Source organism: Electrona antarctica (genome assembly GCF_951216825.1).
Source record: "Electrona antarctica genome assembly, chromosome: 1".
Classification (NCBI taxonomy): domain Eukaryota; kingdom Metazoa; phylum Chordata; class Actinopteri; order Myctophiformes; family Myctophidae; genus Electrona; species Electrona antarctica.
The window spans coordinates 26,163,906-26,184,756 of record NC_136806.1 but is presented as its reverse complement, the minus strand read 5'-3'; the positions used below and the strand labels follow the sequence as shown (position 1 = coordinate 26,184,756).

General features: G+C 41.9%; 3 protein-coding genes across 3 annotated transcripts in view; all 3 read left to right on the top strand.

Annotated features, from left to right (window-relative positions):
• LOC306919690 (protocadherin beta-15-like) overlaps positions 1 to 20,851 on the top strand; it is a gene marked incomplete at both ends in the record, with an annotated part of 333,762 nt that overhangs the window by 295,870 nt on the left and 17,041 nt on the right. The gene's annotated exons all lie outside the window — the stretch shown is intronic.
• On the top strand, positions 1,212 to 7,700 carry LOC306926796 (protocadherin beta-15-like; the record flags this gene model as incomplete). The annotated part of the gene is made up of 2 exons (XM_079506231.1): positions 1,212 to 1,872; positions 5,851 to 7,700. The coding sequence occupies 2 exons, from the start codon at positions 1,212 to 1,214 to the stop codon at positions 7,698 to 7,700; spliced, it is 2,511 nt and encodes an 836-aa protein (XP_079362357.1).
• On the top strand, positions 17,351 to 19,699 carry LOC306926786 (protocadherin gamma-A11-like; the record flags this gene model as incomplete). The annotated part of the gene is made up of 1 exon (XM_079506220.1): positions 17,351 to 19,699. Exon 1 carries the CDS (start codon positions 17,366 to 17,368, stop codon positions 19,697 to 19,699), a length of 2,334 nt encoding a protein of 777 aa, XP_079362346.1. The 5' UTR covers positions 17,351 to 17,365.

The following is a 20,851-nucleotide window of genomic DNA, read 5'->3' as shown; positions in this document are numbered from 1 at the left end:
ATATAGGATGTAAGTGTTTGACTTACAATAGTTGATTTTGGCACATCTATTCTCATATTTGATTAATAGCTCTGTGTGGCTTAGCAAGAGCTGTGTTTGGTGACTTCAACTTTAAATAAACTCCTTCAATATGTTTAATTCAAGGTTGCATGGAATTTTGTTGTGCATGTCACATGTAATGCATGAGCATTACATCATTGTATTTCATGCAGGTGCTGAAAACCTTTTTACATTATATCTTTTTTTCTCATTTGTTGATGAATCATCCACAAAATAAATCAGTTGCTCACAGCTTTCATTTTTCTACTGAATACTTATCTGCCTAGAAAATGTCTGATATGCTTTGTTGTCTGGGTATTATTTGTTTCAGTGTGAAACACTTTCCCGTATTGTCGCTGTCCTTGGTGCTGAATTGTACTCGAGCTTGCGCTGCCTCTGAGGAGCAATGCATCTCTGATTTGATGCTCATTGGAAGCATGTACATTGGAAGACAGCCTTTTGTTCATTTTATAACTTTTCATGGTTATGCGTTTGATATAGGCCTACAGATAAGCTTACTTGCACAGCAACATAATTTGCTATAGGAACTGATCACACGTATTATTATTAATAATAATAATAATAATAATAATAATGGAAATTATATATAATACAAATGTGTTTCTCATTTTTTCTGGCTTGTCATATTTGACATAATTAACTGGAGCCCCCAAGCTTAGAGATAAACCATGCCATTTTTAACCATGCCATTTTGTGTTATGTTATGGAGTCCAAATCATTTTCAGTGTGATGCATAACTGAACGTACATAGCATCTCTTTAAGTTCAGCCTTATGTTAATGTGCGTGTTATAGGCTGTATATAGACATTAGAACAGGTTAGATTTAAAGGCATCTAAAGTATATTTGAATACATCATGCTGCCTTGATTATATTTTTGTGTTTACTTTTAATTAAATAACGTTTTGCAGTGTTATGTCTCAGATACACTCATGGTGTCGCTATGCACCATGCACCAAGTGAATTAGCTAAGTCTGCCTAGTTGCGTGAAGACTGTATAGTGGAATACACAATACACTTTTATTGTGGTGGAGAAGAGGAGACGCGCGTCTTTGTGGTGATTCTGCATAATTGGAGCAAATCGAGGAAGTGGGATACTTTTTTTTAAATGCAGTAGCGGATATATATAATAGCCTGCTTTCTGGTTTTGACGATGGGAGAGAGCATATTTTGTTTCAGTTTCCTTGGCGTTGCTTTTACGTTTCTTGTGCTACATTCTGGCTATGGGGACATAAGCTACTCGATCCCCGAGGAGATGAAACGTGGATCTGTGATTGGAAATATAGCTAAGGATCTTGAACTTGAATCGGGAAGACTGTCCGCTCGTAAGGCCCGTATAGATACGGAAGGTAACAACATTCAGTATTGTGGCGTCGATCTCAATACCGGCAATTTGATTGTTGCTGAGAGGATTGACAGGGATAGCCTTTGTGCTAAAAAGTCATCGTGTGTTTTGAAACAGGAACTTGTGTTAGAAAACCCATTAGAATTGCACCGCATTAGTATCAGTATTCAAGATATCAATGACAACTCGCCACAATTTAAAGAGGACTTGATAAAAATAGAAATGAACGAAATTTCCCCAAAAGGTGCACGTTTTCTTCTCAAAGAGGCGCATGATGCGGACATCGGAGTGAATGCAGTCCAGGGTTACACGCTTCAACAAAATGCCTATTTCACATTAAATATAAACACAAAAGGCCTTGGAAGAAAATACGGCGAATTAATATTAGAAAAAGAATTAGACAGAGAAGAAACGCAAAATGTGAGGTTATTGTTTACTGCTGTAGATGGCGGTTCCCCTCAAAGATCAGGTACTGTAATCATACAAATCAACGTACTAGATGCTAATGATAACGCCCCGGTGTTTAGCCAGGCCGTATATAAAGCCTCTCTGCCTGAAAACTCTCCTCTGGGTACTGTAGTATCTACAGTGAGCGCTACTGATGCAGACGAAGGAATTAATGGTGAAGTTACCTATGGGTTTGATCATATTTCAGTTGACAGTATTAACGTATTTTCTCTAAACCCTACAACAGGAGAGGTTAGCATAATTGGCCCTGTTGATTATGAGAAAGAGTCTTCCTATGAAATGCAAATTAGCGCCAAAGACGGTCTCGGGTTGGAATCATATGCAACACTTATAATTGATATAATCGATATAAATGATAACGCCCCTGTGGTCTATTTAAAGTCATTGAATAACCCCATAGCAGAGAATGTGCCAACTGGCACAGAGGTGGGCATCATTAACGTGCAGGATAGAGACTCTGATAAGAACCGACAGGTTCGCTGCTCCATTCAACAAAACGTTCCCTTTAAGCTCATTCCATCAATTAATAAATACTATTCTCTAGTGACCACCTCAAATCTTGATCGTGAACTAGTGTCAGATTACAATATTACAATCACTGCCACTGATGAGGGTGACCCCCCTCTGGCCTCCTCTAAAACGATTCAGTTATCAGTTGGTGACGTCAACGACAACCCACCTGTGTTTGAGGGAGAGTACAGGGCCTACGTTGCGGAAAATAACAAACCTGGCTCTACTTTATGTTCCGTTACTGCACGAGACCCAGACTGGAGACAAAACGGAACCGTGATTTATTCACTTTTACCTGGTGAGGTCAATGGCTCTCCGGCCTCTTCCTATCTCTCCATTAATGGAGACACAGGGGTTATCCACGCTGTGAGATCATTTGATTATGAACAGTTCAGGAGTTTTAAAGTCCATGTGATAGCCAGAGACAATGGTTCTCCTCCTCTCAGTAGCAACGTGACTGTCAGTGTTTTCATAACGGATGTGAATGACAACTCTCCTCAGATACTGTACCCGGGCCCAGAGGGAAACTCTCTTATGACAGAGCTGGTTCCAAAAGCAGCCCAGAGGGGCTCTGTAGTGTCCAAAGTAATAGCAGTAGATGCAGACTCTGGACAGAATGCATGGCTTTCGTATCAAATTGTCAAATCCACTGACCCAGGACTTTTCACTATTGGTCTCCACAGTGGAGAGCTCAGGATACAGCGGGACATTTCTGAAAGTGACATCATGAAACAGAACCTTATTGTTTCAGTGAAAGATAACGGACTGCCTTCTCTCTCTGCTACATGCCCCATATTTTTACTTATTTCTGATAACTTGGCTGAAGTGCCAGAACTGAAAGACATGTCTTATGACGAGAACAACTCTAAACTGACTTCTTATCTGATCGTCGCACTGGTGTCTGTATCCACTTTTTTTCTGACCTTCATTATTGTCATCATGGGTGTGAAGTTTTGTCGCAGAAGAAAGCCCAGACTGTTGTTTGATGGAGCGGTTGCCATTCCCAGCGCATATCTCCCTCCTAATTACGCAGATGTTGATGGCACAGGAACTTTACGCAGCAATTACAATTATGACGCCTATTTGACTACGGGTTCTAGAACCAGTGACTTTAAGTTCATCACACCTTACAATGACAACACATTACCTGCTGACCAAACTCTGAGAAAAACTCCAATGGACTTTGAGGAGGTATTTGGAGACATCGATAGTTCCCCCGAGGTAGGAACCTGCACCTCAAACTCATCCAACCAACAACCAACTTTACCCGTCAGCACTTTGTTTGTTCCACTCTGTAGGCTATAAGAGCTATTCTTGATTGATATTTTCACTTTTATTATTCTACAACAGGTATATTTGGCCGAGACGCGGTAAAGCAACACATCGCTTACACACATTTCAATGAATGTGGAAGTTATACACTTGTTGTTTGTAATGTGCGTAAAAATATTCAGTCAGTTTTCAAGTTTTATTTGAGTATCTTTCTGAAGTAAAAGCCATTAGCCTATAGAAACAAAATACGCTTGGACGTGAGACACATTCGATCCTTTACGCATGCATGTCCATCTTGCATAAGGGTATAAGGGTAAGAATTATTTCCCTTATAGCCCGCTTTTCAAACTGAAATTAATTTAAAAACTGATTTGTTGAGCTTCCATATTTGAGCATTGTAAATATATCAATTTGTATTATTTATGTTATTTTATTTTAATTGTATTTAATTTCGCAACGGGACATCTAAGGCCAACTCTGTGTGCTGTTTTAAATCATGGTTGTCCGCACTTATACTCTTATTGCTCTGATATTGAAAATTAGTGGGGGGGGGGGGGGGGGGGGGGGGGGGGGCGACGACGACGACGATGCTCTGTTAATTTTAACTGGTTGATTAATTAAACCGTATGCCCAGAGGTGTCTTGATATAGGCATGTATAGGCTATACAATGTTATCCGGCAACATAAATGTGAAGATCCTCCCTCAGTGAGGGACCCTCACTATAGTATTTATTTTCCTCTTTTCTTCATCATGATTTATTTCTCTTTAATGCTTAAGCTTAAGCATCATTATTATTAGTTGTTGTTGCTGGCCGGGATGATTCCGTTTTTGAACCTCACCTCCAGTCATTGTATAGTAGCCCATTTTCCTAAATGTGTCGGGATGAAGTTTGTCGGTGGCCTTTGCTTCTATTTTTGCCCAAACCACATGTTTTACAGTAGCCTAGTAGTGGCAAGTGCAGGGACCATTATTCTGTTTATTTGCAAAAGGCGAGGGCCTTAATTCGTTCATGTGTTGACGTCTCTCTCTCTTGGCGCAATGTTTCTGCGTAAAATAATTGATTTGACTTTATACATAGCCTAGCTTATAACCTATAGTATAAGCCTACCATTTATCCAATATTTTACAGACTACATCGTCATAATCATTAATATGCTCATGCATTTAATTACTGTAATTAGCCTAATGGTGGTGAAGGCTTACTGCGAGGTGTTTTGTTCTGTGCGTATTTGCATAAGAGAGGTGTTACATTAATGTAGGCGATATATTTATATGATTATTTTACTTGGAAGAAATATGATTTTGAGGTGTTCTTTTAACTTGAGTCTGTTGTGTTATTTCGTAACTCTACTCACGGTGTCGCTATGTGCCAGTTTACGTAGACTTTCCTTCACAGTTCGGTGCAGTGTAGACTAATACAAAGTCTGAGTTGCTGCTGGCCAGCGAGAAGCTAGCAGTCACACTGGATAACTGTTCACGTTCAGGCTAGGCTGTCAAGAGATATATATATATATATATATATATTATATATTATTGTTTCGTCTTAACGAGAAGGGCTTCCTTTTACGCACCACATCACGACAATGGCGCTGAACGGATTTATCTTTCAAATGGGATTTGTTTTTCTGTTTCTCGCGTGGCATGCTGCTTATGGAGACATAAGCTATTCATTTCCCGAGGAGATGAAACGCGGATCTGTTATTGGAAATGCAGCCAAGGATCTTGGGCTGGAGACTAGCAAACTCTCCACTAGGAAGGCGCGTATTGACACGAACAAGTATGACAAACGGTATTGTGACATAAACCTAAACAACGGAGACTTGATTGTTGCAGAGAGAATTGACAGAGAGGGGCTTTGTGGAGAAAAGGCGTCTTGCGTTATAAAATATGAACTCGTGCTTGAGAATCCTTTAGAGCTACATCGTATTAGTTTTCATGTTCAAGATATCAATGACAACTCCCCGCAATTTTTGGAAGATTTGATCAAATTAGAAATTAGTGAGTCAGCAGACAAAGGCGCTCGTTTCTTGATAGAGGAAGCCCATGATGCCGATGTAGGCCAAAATGCAATTCAGAAATACACCCTGCAGATAAATGATAATTTCATTTTGTCTGTCGATGGCAGTACTGTCGAACTGGTCCTTGATAAAGACCTTGATCGTGAGAAACAAAATTATATACATTTGGTTCTGACAGCTCTAGATGGTGGTTCTCCTCAAAGATCAGGTACTGTAGTCATACACGTCACTGTACTGGATGCTAATGATAACGCCCCAGTGTTTAGTGAGGCCGTCTATAAAGCCAGTCTGTCTGAAAATGCTCCTCTGGATACTGTAGTCGTTAGAGTGAGTGCTACTGATGCAGACGAGGGTCTGAATGGAGATATAACGTATGATTTTGGACACGTTTCAGAAGAGGTAAAGAAATTGTTTACTATTGACCGTAAAACGGGAGAAATACGTGTAATTGGCAATGTTGACTTTGAAACAGTCACATCATTTGAATTGCGTGTGAGAGCAAAAGATGGTTTAGGTCTATCCTCAAACACAAAGGTGGTCATTACTATCACAGATGTTAATGATAACTCTCCCGTGATTCATTTAAAATCGTTGAACGATCCCGTACCGGAGAATGTGCCACCTGGTACAGAGGTTGGCATCATTAACGTTCAGGATAGAGACTATGAGAAAAACCAACAAGTGCTGTGCTCCATTCAACAAAACGTTCCTTTTAAACTAGTTCCATCCATCAAAAACTATTATTCGCTGGTGACCACCGGACACCTGGACCGTGAACTAGTGTCAGATTACAACATTACAATCACAGCCACTGACGAAGGCTCTCCACCTCTGTCATCTTCTAAAACTATTCCGCTATCAGTGGGTGACATCAACGACAACCCACCTGTGTTTGAGGAAAATAACTACAGCGCCTATGTGACTGAAAATATTAAACCTGGATCCACTTTATGTTCCGTTTCTGCTCGAGATCCAGACTGGAGACAAAATGGAACAGTGGTTTACTCTCTTTTACCTGGTGAGGTCAATGGCTCCCCGGTGTCCTCCTACCTGTCCATAAACGGAGACACGGGGGTGATCCACACTGCGAGGTCGTTTGATTATGAGCAATTTAGGGGATTTAAGGTCAATGTTTTGGCCAGAGACAACGGTTCTCCTCCTCTCAGCAGCAACGCAACAGTCAGTGTCTTTGTAACAGATGTGAATGACAACTCTCCTCAGATTCTGTACCCAACATCAGAGAGCAACTCCTTCATGACTGAGCTGGTTCCCAAAGCTGCACACAGGGGCTCTCTGGTGTCCAAGGTGATTGCAGTAGATGCGGACTCTGGACAGAATGCCTGGCTATCATATAATATTGTTAAATCCACTGATCCGGGACTTTTTACTATTGGTCTCCACAGTGGAGAAATCAGGACACAGCGAGACATTTCTGAAAGTGACAGCATGAAACAAAACCTAATTGTCGCAGTGAAAGATAACGGGCAGCCTTCTCTCTCTGCCACCTGTGCCATGTATTTACTCATTTCTGATAACTTGGCCGAAGTGCCACAATTGAAAGATATGTCTTATGATGAGAACAATTCGAAACTGACGTCTTATCTGATAATAGCGCTGGTTTCTGTCTCCACCTTTTTCCTGACCTTCATCATTATCATCTTGGGTGTGAGGTTTTGTCGTAGGAGGAAGCCCAGACTGTTGTTTGACGGAGCGGTTGCCATCCCAAGCGCTTATCTCCCTCCTAATTACGCAGATGTTGATGGCACTGGAACTTTACGCAGCACTTACAATTATGACGCCTATTTAACTACTGGATCTAGAACCAGTGACTTCAAGTTTGTCACATCCTATAATGACAACACGCTGCCTGCAGACCAGACTCTGAAAAAATCTCCAACGGACTTTGAGGACGTGTTTGGGGACATCGATAGTTCCCCCGAGGTAGGAACCTGCAGCTCAGACGTTCTCCAACCAACTTTGCGCCAGCACATTTTATTTTTGTTTCTCTCCTTATATGACATCACGTAGGGTACTTGTGTGCTTGCTTTTCTCACTTGCCCTTTACATTATAATTAAGAGAGACACGATACACTAACAACCAAACAGCATGGGACGTTGTCCTGCTGTGCGTAATGGCGTTTGTTTGGGCGTAATAGATTCATAATTATTGTCTTGTTTCAAGGTTTGATTGATTACGCACGCACTTTTTTATTGTTTTCCTTTTCTTCTTCTTAACCTCTTAAACCCTATTTCATTGACCGGAATCCCAGGGGTTTATATACCAGGCCCCATGATCTTTTTCTACATCGGATATCTCTAACATCACCTTGTTTAAGACCCTCTCTCTCTCTCTCTCTCTCTCTCTCTCTCTCTCTCTCTCTCTCTCTCTCTCTCTCTCTCGTCTCGGTTATGGCTGGAATCTCTTTGGACTGTTTTGGGTATGTTTCAGTACCATGGACAGCGTCAACGCTGCTCTGCTCTCTGTTTATTGTGCTCAATGTTCATTGACAATGAAGGGAAAATGTACGTCATATTGTCTCTTGATTGTTAATGGCGTTTAATGTTTGTGTTGGCACCATTACATCACCTAATCAACATGAGTTAGACTTTAACATATTAGCGCCCCTCACTTCACACGGGTAAATAGCAATGCCAATAAATAGCTTTATTGGCATGAATGTAACAACTACAGTATTGCCAAAGCATAAAATGCAGCAATGAAACAAAACAAAATATAACAAATATAACAGAAAACAATATGCAAATAATGATCAAAATGTACAGTACTAAATGTGTCCGTGGTGTGTGGGACTGTGGGTGTCAAGATAGCTATTGTCAAGATAACAGTCACATTGAGTGGTGTTTGCTCCCTCGTTTTGTGACATGCAGTCACATATTGTGCAGCCAGCTGTGCTGCAGGTCCCTCTCCTAGTAATGAGTTGTTTGTCATTGTCATCTAACTCTTTAAAATGTGGGATCAACAACATACATTCCCTAAAATATTCTACTCTTATTACATTTCAATAGAAAGTGCATCTCAGTCTCCACCTCAGCTGTGGTACAGTGACGTGCACACTCTTTGTTCTGGAGGTAGATATAGGACTTCTTGTGTCCTCCTTTCTCTATGGCAAGACTGTGTGTGTGTCTCTCTCTCTCTCTCTCTCTCTCTCTCTCTCTCTCTCTCTCTCTCTCTCTCTCTCTCTCTCTCTCTCTCTCTCTCTCTCTCTCTCGCGCATGCGTGAGGTGTTGGTGAGTGGTGAGTGTTTGGAGCGTGAATGTGCGCTCTCCTGAGGGTTCTGGCTTTTTGTTTCCTTTGCACTGGTGAGTTATATTGTTACCAACCGTTCACAAAACGTTTCCCTAAACACTGTTACATTCACGGGTGTTTTGATCGCCGCGCCGAACGGCAGCAGCCAGCGGGTGGCTGTTTGTCATGGCAGGCGACGGCAATGACGCCGAGGCGGCGAGTAATGTTCCACTCTCCCGCAGACATGGTATCAAAGTTCCCGTAGGCACAGAATACTCTGTAGAGGAGTGTTGTTTGGCCGTGGGAGAGGTGGTTGGATGTGGAAGTGTGAAGGCAGCGTCCAGAATGAACAAAGCTGTTGTAATTTTTCTGAACTTGATTGACAAAGTAAACGCTGTTGTGGAGAATGGACTCGTTCTGAGGAACACCCATGTGACAGTGTTTCCTTTGGCCAGTCCAGCCAAGAAAATAATTGTGTCTAACGTGCCGCCGTTCATTAGCAATCTTCTATTGGAGAGAGAATTGGCACGGCATGGAAAGATGGTTTCAGCAATGAAAGCGATCCCGTCGGGATGCAAATCAGCTGCGTTGAAACATGTCATGTCTTTTAGGAGGCAAATGTACATGATTCTACACGAAGGAAAGGAAGAACTGAATGTTGTAATGAAATTCAAAGTAGAGGGTTTTGATTATAATGTGTTTGCAACAACAGTAAACATGAAATGTTATGGGTGCGGGTCTGTGGGGCACCTGGTGCGCAGCTGCCCAGAAAGAGCGCAGCAAGAGGCAGAGCCTGAGCGCGCAGAGGAACAGACTGCAGAAACAGGCACAGAGGGAGAAGCGCAGCCTGACAGTGAAAGAGAGGAGGGGGAGGAGGGGCTTTCAGTCCCTATCCCCCCAGGCCAACCTGACACAAACGCACAGCAGGACACTGAGCGTGCCTCTACCTCTGGTGTGACAGAGGATGTGAGTCAGAGCAGTGTAGAGAGAGAGAAGCAAACAAATGAGCTGGACTCTGAGGTGGATAACAGTCAGAGTCAGAGCACAGTAGGGGAAGTGGAGACAATTTTCAAGGTGCCAGCTAGCACAAAAAGGAAAAAAACAAAAAGTCAGTCAAATGGAGGAAAGACTAAGAAAATGCTCACAAAAGAGGCAGAGCCAGAAAAAGTGCCCACGAATGAACCAGAACTAGAAAGCGAGCCACAGTGGTCTGAAACTGACAGTGAAAGAGAGTTTTCTGACTCATCATCACTGCCTGATGGTCAAATGGCAAATGGCTACACTCTGGAGAAGATACGCAGCTTTTTGGAAAGTACTAAAGGGCAAAGAGGTGTAAAGGTGGAAGATCATTTTCCAAACAGAGCTCTTTTCGTTTACTCTGTAAGGTGGCTAATGAGAAAAGGTGGAGAGGAAGGGTTTCTAGGTCCAGAGGTGTTTCGCCTCAGAAAAATGATAAAAAGGGTAAAAGACACAATGACATAATGGATAGGAAAAACAGTAATGAGTGGCTGAAGAAAGGTCTTTTTTTCTTAATTGTACTAAACATCTTTTGTATGGCTATGAGCAGTTTTAATATATCTTCTTTAAATCTTAATGGAGCAAGAGATGTCAAAAAAAGAACTATGTATTATGAACTTTTAAAAACAAAATGTATAGATATTGCTTTTGCACAAGAGACCCATAGCAACGCTGGTAATGAAGTGGATTGGAAGAAGGAGTGGGATGGGAACATTGTTATGAGTCACAAGAGCACGAGTAGTGCAGGAGTAGCGATTCTATTTTCAAAGAACTTTTTGCCAGTCTCATATGAGGTAGAGGAGATTGTACAAGGGAGGCTACTCAAAGTTATTGTCAAATATGAAAAGACTACTTTGACTTTGATAAATGTATATGCTCCTGTGAATCCAGGGGAACGCTGTATTTTCTTAGAAAAATTAGCAAGTGTATTATTAGGGTGTGCTTCAACAGAGCTGGTGTACATTGGGGGGGACTACAATTGTACAGCTGAGGACATGGACCGTAATCACTTAGAACCCAATGCACAGTCTAGGAAAATATTGAATCGCATTATTGAGACATTTGAACTGGCAGATGTGTGGCGCTCAAAACATGGAAACACTAGACAGTATTCATGGGCTCATACTAGAGAAAACTACATCTCACTAGCTAGGCTGGATAGATTTTATGTTTTTGAGCATCAGTTACAAAGTTTTAAATCTTGTTTGTTGTGTCCGGTAGGGTTTTCAGATCACTGTTTACTAATAGGGAAGGTGTTTATAAGTGGGGTGAAACCCAAGAGCGCATATTGGCATTTCAACACTGTTTTGCTAGACGATGGTCACTTTAGGAATTGTATTGATTTTTTTTGGAAACAATGGAAGTTGAAGAAGTGTGAGTTCAGCTCTGTACAGCAGTGGTGGAATGTGGGAAAAATACAAATCCAACAATTTTGTAACCAATACAATTTCAATGTCACTAGAGAGGTCACGCAATCAATGAAAGATCTAGAGACTGATATAGTGGAACTTGAACTTCTAAGCAGTTCCACAGGAAATCAAGGCCATATTCAGGCACTTAAAGCTAAAAAAAAGGCGTTGGATGATCTGCTGGGGATTAGAGCACAGGGGGCGCTGGTTCGCTCACGCTTCCAAAACATCAAAGAGATGGATGCTCCATCCAAATTCTTTTTTAACCTAGAAAAAAAGAATGGTCAAAATCGGCTTATCCATTGCATTCGCTCAGCTGATGGAAACGAGCTCACAGAGTCAACTGATATAAGGAGAAGGGCGGTGGAGTTCTACTCAGAGCTATACACAAGCGAATATAGAGAGGATCCACAGACGTTAGAGCAGTTCTTAAGCAACTTGCCACAAGTTTCAGCACAAGACAACACAGAGCTAGAGCGCCCACTGACACTGCAGGAACTGCAGGAGGCGCTGATGAGCATGGAAAATGGAAAATCACCAGGAATAGATGGCCTCCCTGTGGACTTTTACAAATCCTTGTGGTCCACGATAGGGGAGGACCTGCTTGAAGTCCTGAGTGACAGCTTGATGGGAGAGAAATTACCTCTCAGCTGCCGGAGAGCGGTTATCACTCTGCTGCCCAAAAAGGGAGATCTATGTGAGATCAAAAACTGGAGACCAGTGAGTCTGTTGTGTGCTGACTATAAAATCCTCTCAAAAGTATTGGCAAACAGGTTGAGAAAAGTGATGGAGCATGTCATACATGTTGATCAATCGTATTGTATCCCTGGCAGATCAATTGGCGATAACATTTCCCTTGTTCGGGACTATTTGGAAGTCTCTAGTTCATTAGACCTAAGATTTGGTCTGATTTCACTGGACCAACAAAAAGCCTTCGACCGCGTGGAACAACAATACCTATGGAAGACGTTTGAGGCTTTTGGTTTTTCCCCTGCGTTTGTAAGCATGATTAGAACTCTCTATGTTGAAATTGAAAGTGTATTGAAGGTTAATGGTGGTTTGAGTGCTCCTTTCAAAATCAAGAGGGGTATTCGGCAAGGTTGCGCGATGTCAGGGATGCTGTATTCGTTAGCCTGTGAACCTCTGCTATGTCAGATTAGGAAGGAATTAAGAGGGGTAAAAGGAAAGGAAAATATGGCACCTCTACATCTCTCTGCATACGCGGATGACATCATGGTAGCGGTTGCAGATGATAGTGATGTCCAGAAGCTAATGCATTTAACAGAGTGCTATGGAAAAATTTCGTCCTCAAAGATAAATTGGGAAAAGAGTACTGCCTTGCTAGTGGGAAAGTGGCATGGGAACGAACCTAAACTACCAGATAGACTGACATGGGGGAAGAAAGGAATTAAGTATTTAGGAATTCATTTGGGAGATCAATCTGAAGTAATGAAGAACTGGGTTGGGGTGGTGGAAAAGATGGAGGGAAGATTAAAGAAGTGGAAATGGCTCTTACCAAGGATGTCCTATAGGGGGCGTACACTGGTCATCAACAACTTAGTGGCCTCTGCGTTGTGGCACCGCCTGAATGTGCTAGAGCCTCCACCAGGACTACTAGCACGATTACAGTGTTTAATTGTTGATTTCTTCTGGGATAGACTACACTGGGTACCTCAGAGTGTTGTATTTTTGCCAAAAGAAGAAGGGGGACAAGGGTTGGTTCACTTAGAGAGTAGGAAGACAGCATTCAGATTACAATTTTTGCAGAAATACATGTATGGAGCACAAAACGTTCCATGGAGGAAAATGGCAGAGTGTTTTTTTTGTAAGGTTGGAAACTTAGGTTTTGGGAAAAACTTGTTCTTCTTTGACTACTCAGGCCTTAAGATAAATAATTTGACACCCTTCTATAATAGTGTGTTGAAAGTGTGGCTTTTGATGGAAAAACGCACCAGGAGTTCTAACCCATCCTTGTACTGGCTGCTGAGGGAGCCGGTAATCAAGGGGGCTCGGCTGGGCCCCACAGTGGAGGAAGTGCCGACGGGGACTCTAATAAACAAAGGCCTTACTACAGTCCAACACCTGCTAGAAACTGCTGGAGCACATATGGACAATGCAGTGGAGGTGGCGAGAAGACTGGAGGTCCGATCTGTTCGTGTAGCAGGGAGGATGCTGGAAAAGATCAGGATGGCCGTCACACACGAGGATAGAACATTGCTGGAGGAGTGGTCCAATGGACGAAAAGCACCGAATGAAACGGATGTTTTTCCCGGGCTGTGCATCAGGCCACAACTTGGCGACTGTCAAGGACAATTGCTGGGAATGGACAGTCGGTCATGGATGCAGATGGAATCGGTTAGCGGGAAAACGCTCTACCAGGGGTGTGTCAAAGTCTTAAACAAGGAAAAACTCAAAAATAGAGTAGACACACCCTGGAGGAAACATCTCAATGTACACTCTGATGTAAAACCTGCCTGGAGCACACTATACAAACCACCATTAACAAAAAATACGAGTGATCTGCAATGGCGTGTGTTGCACGGTATTATAGCAGTGAATGCCTTTGTGTCCGTTCTGAACCCTGAGACTTCAGATAACTGTATGTTTTGCACACAAAGAGAAACCATTTTTCACTGTTTTACATTATGTGCAAGATTGGAAGCCATGTTTAAGTCACTTAGTACTTTGTTGACGGCCTTTGGAGAGGTTTTTACGACACAAATGTATATTTTTGGTTATAGGTATGGAAAGAAAAACAAGAAGAAAGGCAGATTGCTAAATTACCTATTTGGACAGGCGAAATTGGCGACCTATTTAAGTAGGAAAGAAAGAATGGATGGAGGACAGAGGTGTGATTGTCTAGCAATTTTAAAAAATCTAGTTAAAGCAAGAGTTTTGTTTGAATACAAATTTTATGAAAAAATGGATGAATTGGAGGTTTTTAAGGGTGTTTGGGACTATGAAAGTGTGCTTTTTTCTGTAAATGATGAGGGAGTCACTTTTGTAAATGAATTGCTCTAAAAATCAAAAAAAAAAAAAAAAAAAAGAAAAAAAAAGGGGTAATGTCCTATTGTAATTTGTAACTGTTTCTTAAAATGTAAACAATTTCAAGAATAAAGAGGTTGTTAAAAGTCAAAGTCTCTCTCTCTCTCGTCGTTTTGGTTATGGCTGGAATCTCAATGGACGCAGACTGTTGTCTGTTGTGGGTCTGCTTCAGTACCATGGACAGCGTCAACGCTGCTCTGCTCCCTCTCCCCGTCTTTAGAGGATAGCCCCTTGAGTTGTATCAACTCGTTTTAGAGGGGGTCCTCGGGCACAACACAATGGATACAGTACATAGAGGTAGACAAAACAATACATTAAACATGTCGACACAGCACAATACACTTACATCAACAAAACATAGATGCTCTCCAAACCACTCAAACACTACATCAAGACCAGAAACAACTGCACTGAAACACCTAACAAAATACTAATAATAGTGATACTAATAATGAAATAATAAAAAATAAAATAAAAATAAAGATAAAAAGAATAATCAAGCATTAAAGTGCACGCCTCCAGAGACCAGGGCCTTCATTACATTCTCCATCTCTCTACTTGTGAGCCCCCACCACTGCTATGATCTCTCTCTCTCTCTCTCTCTCTCTCTCTCTCTCTCTCTCTCCCCCCCCTCTCTCTCTCTCTCTCTCTCTCTCTCTCTCTCTCTCTCTCTCTCTCATGCTTAAAGTGCTCTAAAGTCTTAACTTTATATTATTGCACCGCCCTGAAAGTGTGTGCACTGCAGTGATTTAGCTTACTTAAATGATCGAAGCACCATTGGTCTCTTTGATTTTGTTGCGCAAACATTGATAGAATGTTTAAATGGGATCCTGGTGTCATTTCAACTCAGATTCAGAGCCTTGGGGGAAAGACGAAACTTTTGCCTCGCGTGCACGTACAAGAGTGGAGGTGCATAGACATTTTATTATGTTATGCGTTTAGAGAAAATAAGATTGTCAGTTTATACTAATTTAAATGTCTCATAGCATCTTTGTTTTTCTTGCGTGATCGTCTTGCTTATGAATAAACTGGCTGTCGGTTCTTTTTTGCTCTGACTTTGAGTCTGCCTCTGTCCGTCGTCGTTGGTGCGCAAAAGACTACAAATCCCAGAAAGCTCACAGGAAGCTTTTGATTCACTATCAGCCTGGTCACACTTTAGATTCCATGCGCGGACAGAAGAAGCTGTGTTTTGCGTCATTTCCGTTTTTTTAGACAGCTGGTGGATGGAAAAGAAGCTGGATGGAAAAGGAGCTTCATTTCCACCCACCAGCTGTCTAAAAAGCCGGAAGAGACCCCGGGAGTCGGCTTCCTTTGGCCGCGCATGGTGTGTGTGTGTGTGTGTGTGTGTGTGTGTGTGTGTGTGTGTGTGTGTGTGTGTGTGTGTGTGTGTGTGTGTGTGTGTGTGTGTGTGTGTGTGTGTGTGTGTGTGTGTGTGTGTGTGTGTGTGTGTGCGCGTGCGTGTGCGCGTGCGTGCGTGCGTGCGTGCGTGCGCGTGCGTGTGCGTGCGCGCGTGTGCGCGCGCTCTAATATTTTGAGGAATATGAAGGCACAAATAATAATTATCATTAAATAATGATTGTTATAGTATTAGTAAAGCTCAAAATTGCGCACGGGCCTCGCACGCGTGGGCCCATAACTCAAGTACTGTAGCCTGTATAGGCCTTATGAGTATTTTCTGTATACTTGTACTTCTACTCGACTACATCTCAGAGACAAATTGTACTTTGACTTTTTATTTGAAAACTTTATACTATATATTTAGGTACTTTGTACCACTTTAGTCCTTACATTTCGGGATTTTGAAAATAGCCAATCTACAAGCTCACAATGCAATGTGACGCATTGTGAGCTTGTAGATCAGCTATTTTCAAAAGATTTACACAAGATTTACACATTTGAAAACTTTCTGCATAATGAGTATACTTTAAGTACATTTTGATGCCAATACTTTTGTACCTTTTCTCAAGTACATTTTGAATTTCGGACTTTTACTTGTAACATTGCAGTATTGATATAGGCTACTTTTACTATAAGTTAAAAATGTGAGTACTTTTATCCATATCACCGTTGTATACAAAACGTTATACCAAACGTCGTAGTGCGCAAAATGATCAACTTCGTCAATAGACTCACAAATGTTAAAAAGCAGCATTCGAGATATTTCAATTTGATTACTTACACATTATATATTTCGCAAAGCAGATGACCTTATTGCTCGTATATGTATATGCACAACAACACTAATAATAATAATAATAATAATAATGGCATAAATTATAATAAACATATTATTAGTATTATTAGTATTAGTATTAGTATTAGTATTAGTATTAGTATTAGTATTAGTATTAGTATTAGTATTAGTATTAGTAGTAGGCTAATAGACTAATGCCTAGTAGTATTATTTTAAGACCACTGCTACTTGTTGTATAGCTTATAGCTGTATCCGACATAATAATAATTTCCATCAACGCAACTGCATGGTTTTGGTGTTTTTCTTTTTGCAATTTGGTAATCTGGTTTAGGTCTTTGCATGACCTATATCGATGTTACACAATCTACACAGGTATATGTATATTGCAGAATGAGAGAAGCAACTTTTAATGTCTTTGCTAAATTGCTTGCTGGTGTTGTTTCGCAACTCTACTCACGGTGTCGCTATGTGCCAGTCTACGTGAAGGTTTACGTTCGTCCACTCGTCGGTGCATGTGTAGAAGAATTAAGCGTTATTTCGGTGTTGCTGCTCACCACCGAGGAAGCAGACACAACAGTGGATAATACAGCTGTCTTTATTCCGTCACTATTTGTTATATAGTTTAAGTGGACAAGTAGGACACCTTCCTTTTTTACGCACACATCCTTTGATCCTTACGATGGCGCTTGCAGGATTCCTCTTTCAAACGAGCATAACTGTTTTCCTTGCTCTCGCGTGGCATGCTGCTTATGGAGACATTACCTATTCATTGCCCGAGGAGATGAAACGCGGATCTGTTATTGGAAATGCAGCCAAGGATCTTGGGCTGGAGACTAGCAAACTCTCCACTAGGAAGGCGCGTATTGACGCGGACAATGATGATGAACGGTATTGTGACATAAACCTAAACAACGGAGACTTGATTGTTGCAGAGAGAATTGACAGAGAGGGGCTTTGTGGAGAAAAGGCGTCTTGCGTTATAAAATATGAACTCGTGCTTGAGAATCCTTTAGAGCTACATCGCATTAGTCTTCATGTTCAAGATATCAATGACAACTCCCCACAATTTATGGAAGACTTGGTTAATTTAGAAATTAGGGAGTCAGCATACAAAGGAGCTCGTTTCTTGATAGAGGAAGCCCATGACGCCGATGTAGGCCAAAATGCAATTCAGAAATATACCCTGCAGATAAATGATAATTTCATTTTGTCTGTCGATGGCAGTACTGTCGAACTGGTACTTGATAAAGAGCTTGATCGTGAGAAACAAAATGATGTAAATTTGGTTCTGACAGCTCTAGATGGTGGCTCTCCTCAAAGATCAGGTACTGTAGTCATACACGTCACTGTACTGGATGCTAATGATAACGCCCCAGTGTTTAGTGAGGCCGTTTATAAAGCCAGTCTGTCTGAAAATGCTCCTTTAGATACTGTAGTCGTTAGAGTGAGTGCTACTGATGCAGACGAGGGACTGAATGGAGATATAACATATGATTTTGGACATGTTTCAGAAGATGTGAAGAAATTGTTTACTATTGACCGTAAAACAGGTGAAATAACAGTAGTTGGCAATGTTGACTTTGAAACAGTTAGAGTATTTGAATTGCGTGTTAGAGCAAAAGATGGTTTAGGTCTATCCTCAAACACAAAGGTGGTCATTACTATCACAGATGTTAATGATAATGCTCCTGTGATCTATATAAAGTCTTTGACTAACCCTATAACAGAGAATGTTCCACCTGGTACAGAGGTGGGCATCATTAACGTCCAAGATAGAGACTCTGAGAAAAACCGCCAGGTGCGTTGCTCCATTCAACCAAATGTTCCTTTTACACTAGTTCAATCCATCAAAAACTATTATTCTATAGCAACCTCTGGACTGCTGGACCGTGAATTAGTTTCTGATTATAACATTACAATCACTGCCACTGACGAGGGTTCACCACCTCTGTCCTCCTATAAAACGATTCAGATATCAATAGGTGATGTAAATGACAACCTTCCTGTGTTTGAGGAATTGTCCTATATTGCCTATGTCACTGAAAATAGCAAACCAGGTTCAACTTTATGCACTGTTATTGCTCGAGACCCGGACTGGAGACAAAATGGTACAGTCATTTATTCTCTTTTACCTGGTGAGGTGAATGGGGCCCCAGTCTCCTCCTATCTGTCGGTTAATGGAGACACAGGGGTTATCCACGCTGTGAGGTCTTTTGATTATGAACAGTTCAGGAGCTTTAAATTCCATGTGATAGCCAGAGACAACGGTTCTCCTCCTCTCAGCAGCAATGTGACTGTCAGTGTCTTTATAATGGATGTGAATGACAACTCTCCTCAGATAATTTACCCAGCCCCTGAGGGAAGCTCGTTTATGACGGAGCTGGTCCCCAAAGGAGCGCAAGCAGGCTCTCTGCTTTCCAAGGTGATAGCAGTGGATGCAGATTCTGGACAGAATGCCTGGCTGTCCTATCATATTGTTAAATCCACTGACCCAGGACTTTTCACTATTGGTCTCCACAGCGGAGAGATCAGGACACAGCGGGACATTTCTGAATCTGACAGCATGAAACAGAACCTCATCGTGGCAGTGAAAGATAATGGACAGCCTTCTCTCTCTGCCACCTGTGCAATGTATTTACTTATTTCTGACAACTTGGCTGAAGTTCCAGAACTGAAAGATATGGCTTATGATGAGAACAATTCTAAACTGACCTCTTATCTAATCATCGCGCTGGTGTCCATGTCCACCTTTTTTCTGACCTTCATTATCATCATTCTGGGTGTGAAGTTTTGTCACAGGAGAAAGCCCAGACTGTTGTTTGATGGAGCGGTTGCCATCCCCAGCTCTTATCTCCCTCCTAATTATGCAGAGGTTGATGCTGGCACAGGAACTTTACGCAGCACTTACAATTATGACACGTACCTGACAACCGGTTCTAGAACAAGCGACTTCAAATTCACGAGGCCTTACAATGACAGCACACTCCTTGCAGACCAGACTCTGAAGAAGAGTCCATCTGGCTTTTCAGATGTGTTTGGAGACTCAGAGTTATCAGCTGAGGTAAGACTGATGTTGACAAACAGGGAAAATATATCTATTTTTGAAGGGCGATAGCCCTTCCTATGCACAGCTGTGCGTGTGTCGTGGGGTGTGTGCGTGTGTGTCTGTGCCTATGTATACCTCTGTTACTGTTGCCTTTCTATCAGCTCGAACCAGTATTATTCTCCTCTGACCTTCAGAACTGCTGCTCACTAGATATTTTTCTTTCTTTACACACATCTCTGTAAAAATGTGAAATGTGAAAAATGCAGTAGATCAGCTGTTTAGAGATTGGCACCAGCAGCCATGCTACATTAAAATCAATGTACACACACACACACACACACACACACACACACACACACACACACACACACACACACACACACACACACACACACACACACACACACACACACACATTCACATTCTGACACATATTCACATTCTGACGCTTGGTTTGAACTAGCTTATATGAACTTGTACTTCTAATCCTAAAGGCTTTGAGTTGTAATTGGCTGATTAGAAATCGTTCCTAATGTGCAGCGTGTGTGTGTGTGTGTGTGTGTGTGTGTGTGTGTGTGTGTGTGTGTGTGTGTGTGTGTGTGTGTGTGTGTGTGTGTGTGTGTGTGTGTGTGTGTGTGTGTGTGTGTGTGTGTGTGTGTGTGTGTGTGTGTGTCTGAACTTTATATATTGCACAGAAAGTGTCTGTACTGAGCATGTACTGTGTGTCAGGTTTAGGCTGTTTCTTGTGATTTAGCTATAAGTTTAAGAATCCCAAACACTCAGTTGCCTGACTTTTAAAAATGATACCTGCATGTGACTTAATACAAACACAGTGGTGGTCCTTGCAGTGCCATGATGATCATTTGTTACACAATAATGTCATGTACAAGTGTAATGAGGCTCCTGGTCTCTTGGTGGCACTCTTTTATAAAATCTGACTTGGGGGGGGGGGGGGGGGGGGGGAGTGGGAGAGGGAGAGGGAGAGAGAGAGAGAGGGAGAGAGAGGGAGAGGGAGAGGGAGAGGGAGAGGGAGAGAGAGAGAGAGAGAGAGAGAGAGAGAGAGAGAGAGAGAGGGAGAGGGAGAGGGAGAGGGAGAGGGAGAGGGAGAGGGAGAGGGAGAGGGAGAGGGAGAGAGAGAGAGAGAGAGAGAGAGAGAGAGAGGCAGTGGTGGGGGCTCACAAGTAGAGATGGAGAATGTAATGAAGGCCCTGGTCTCTTGGT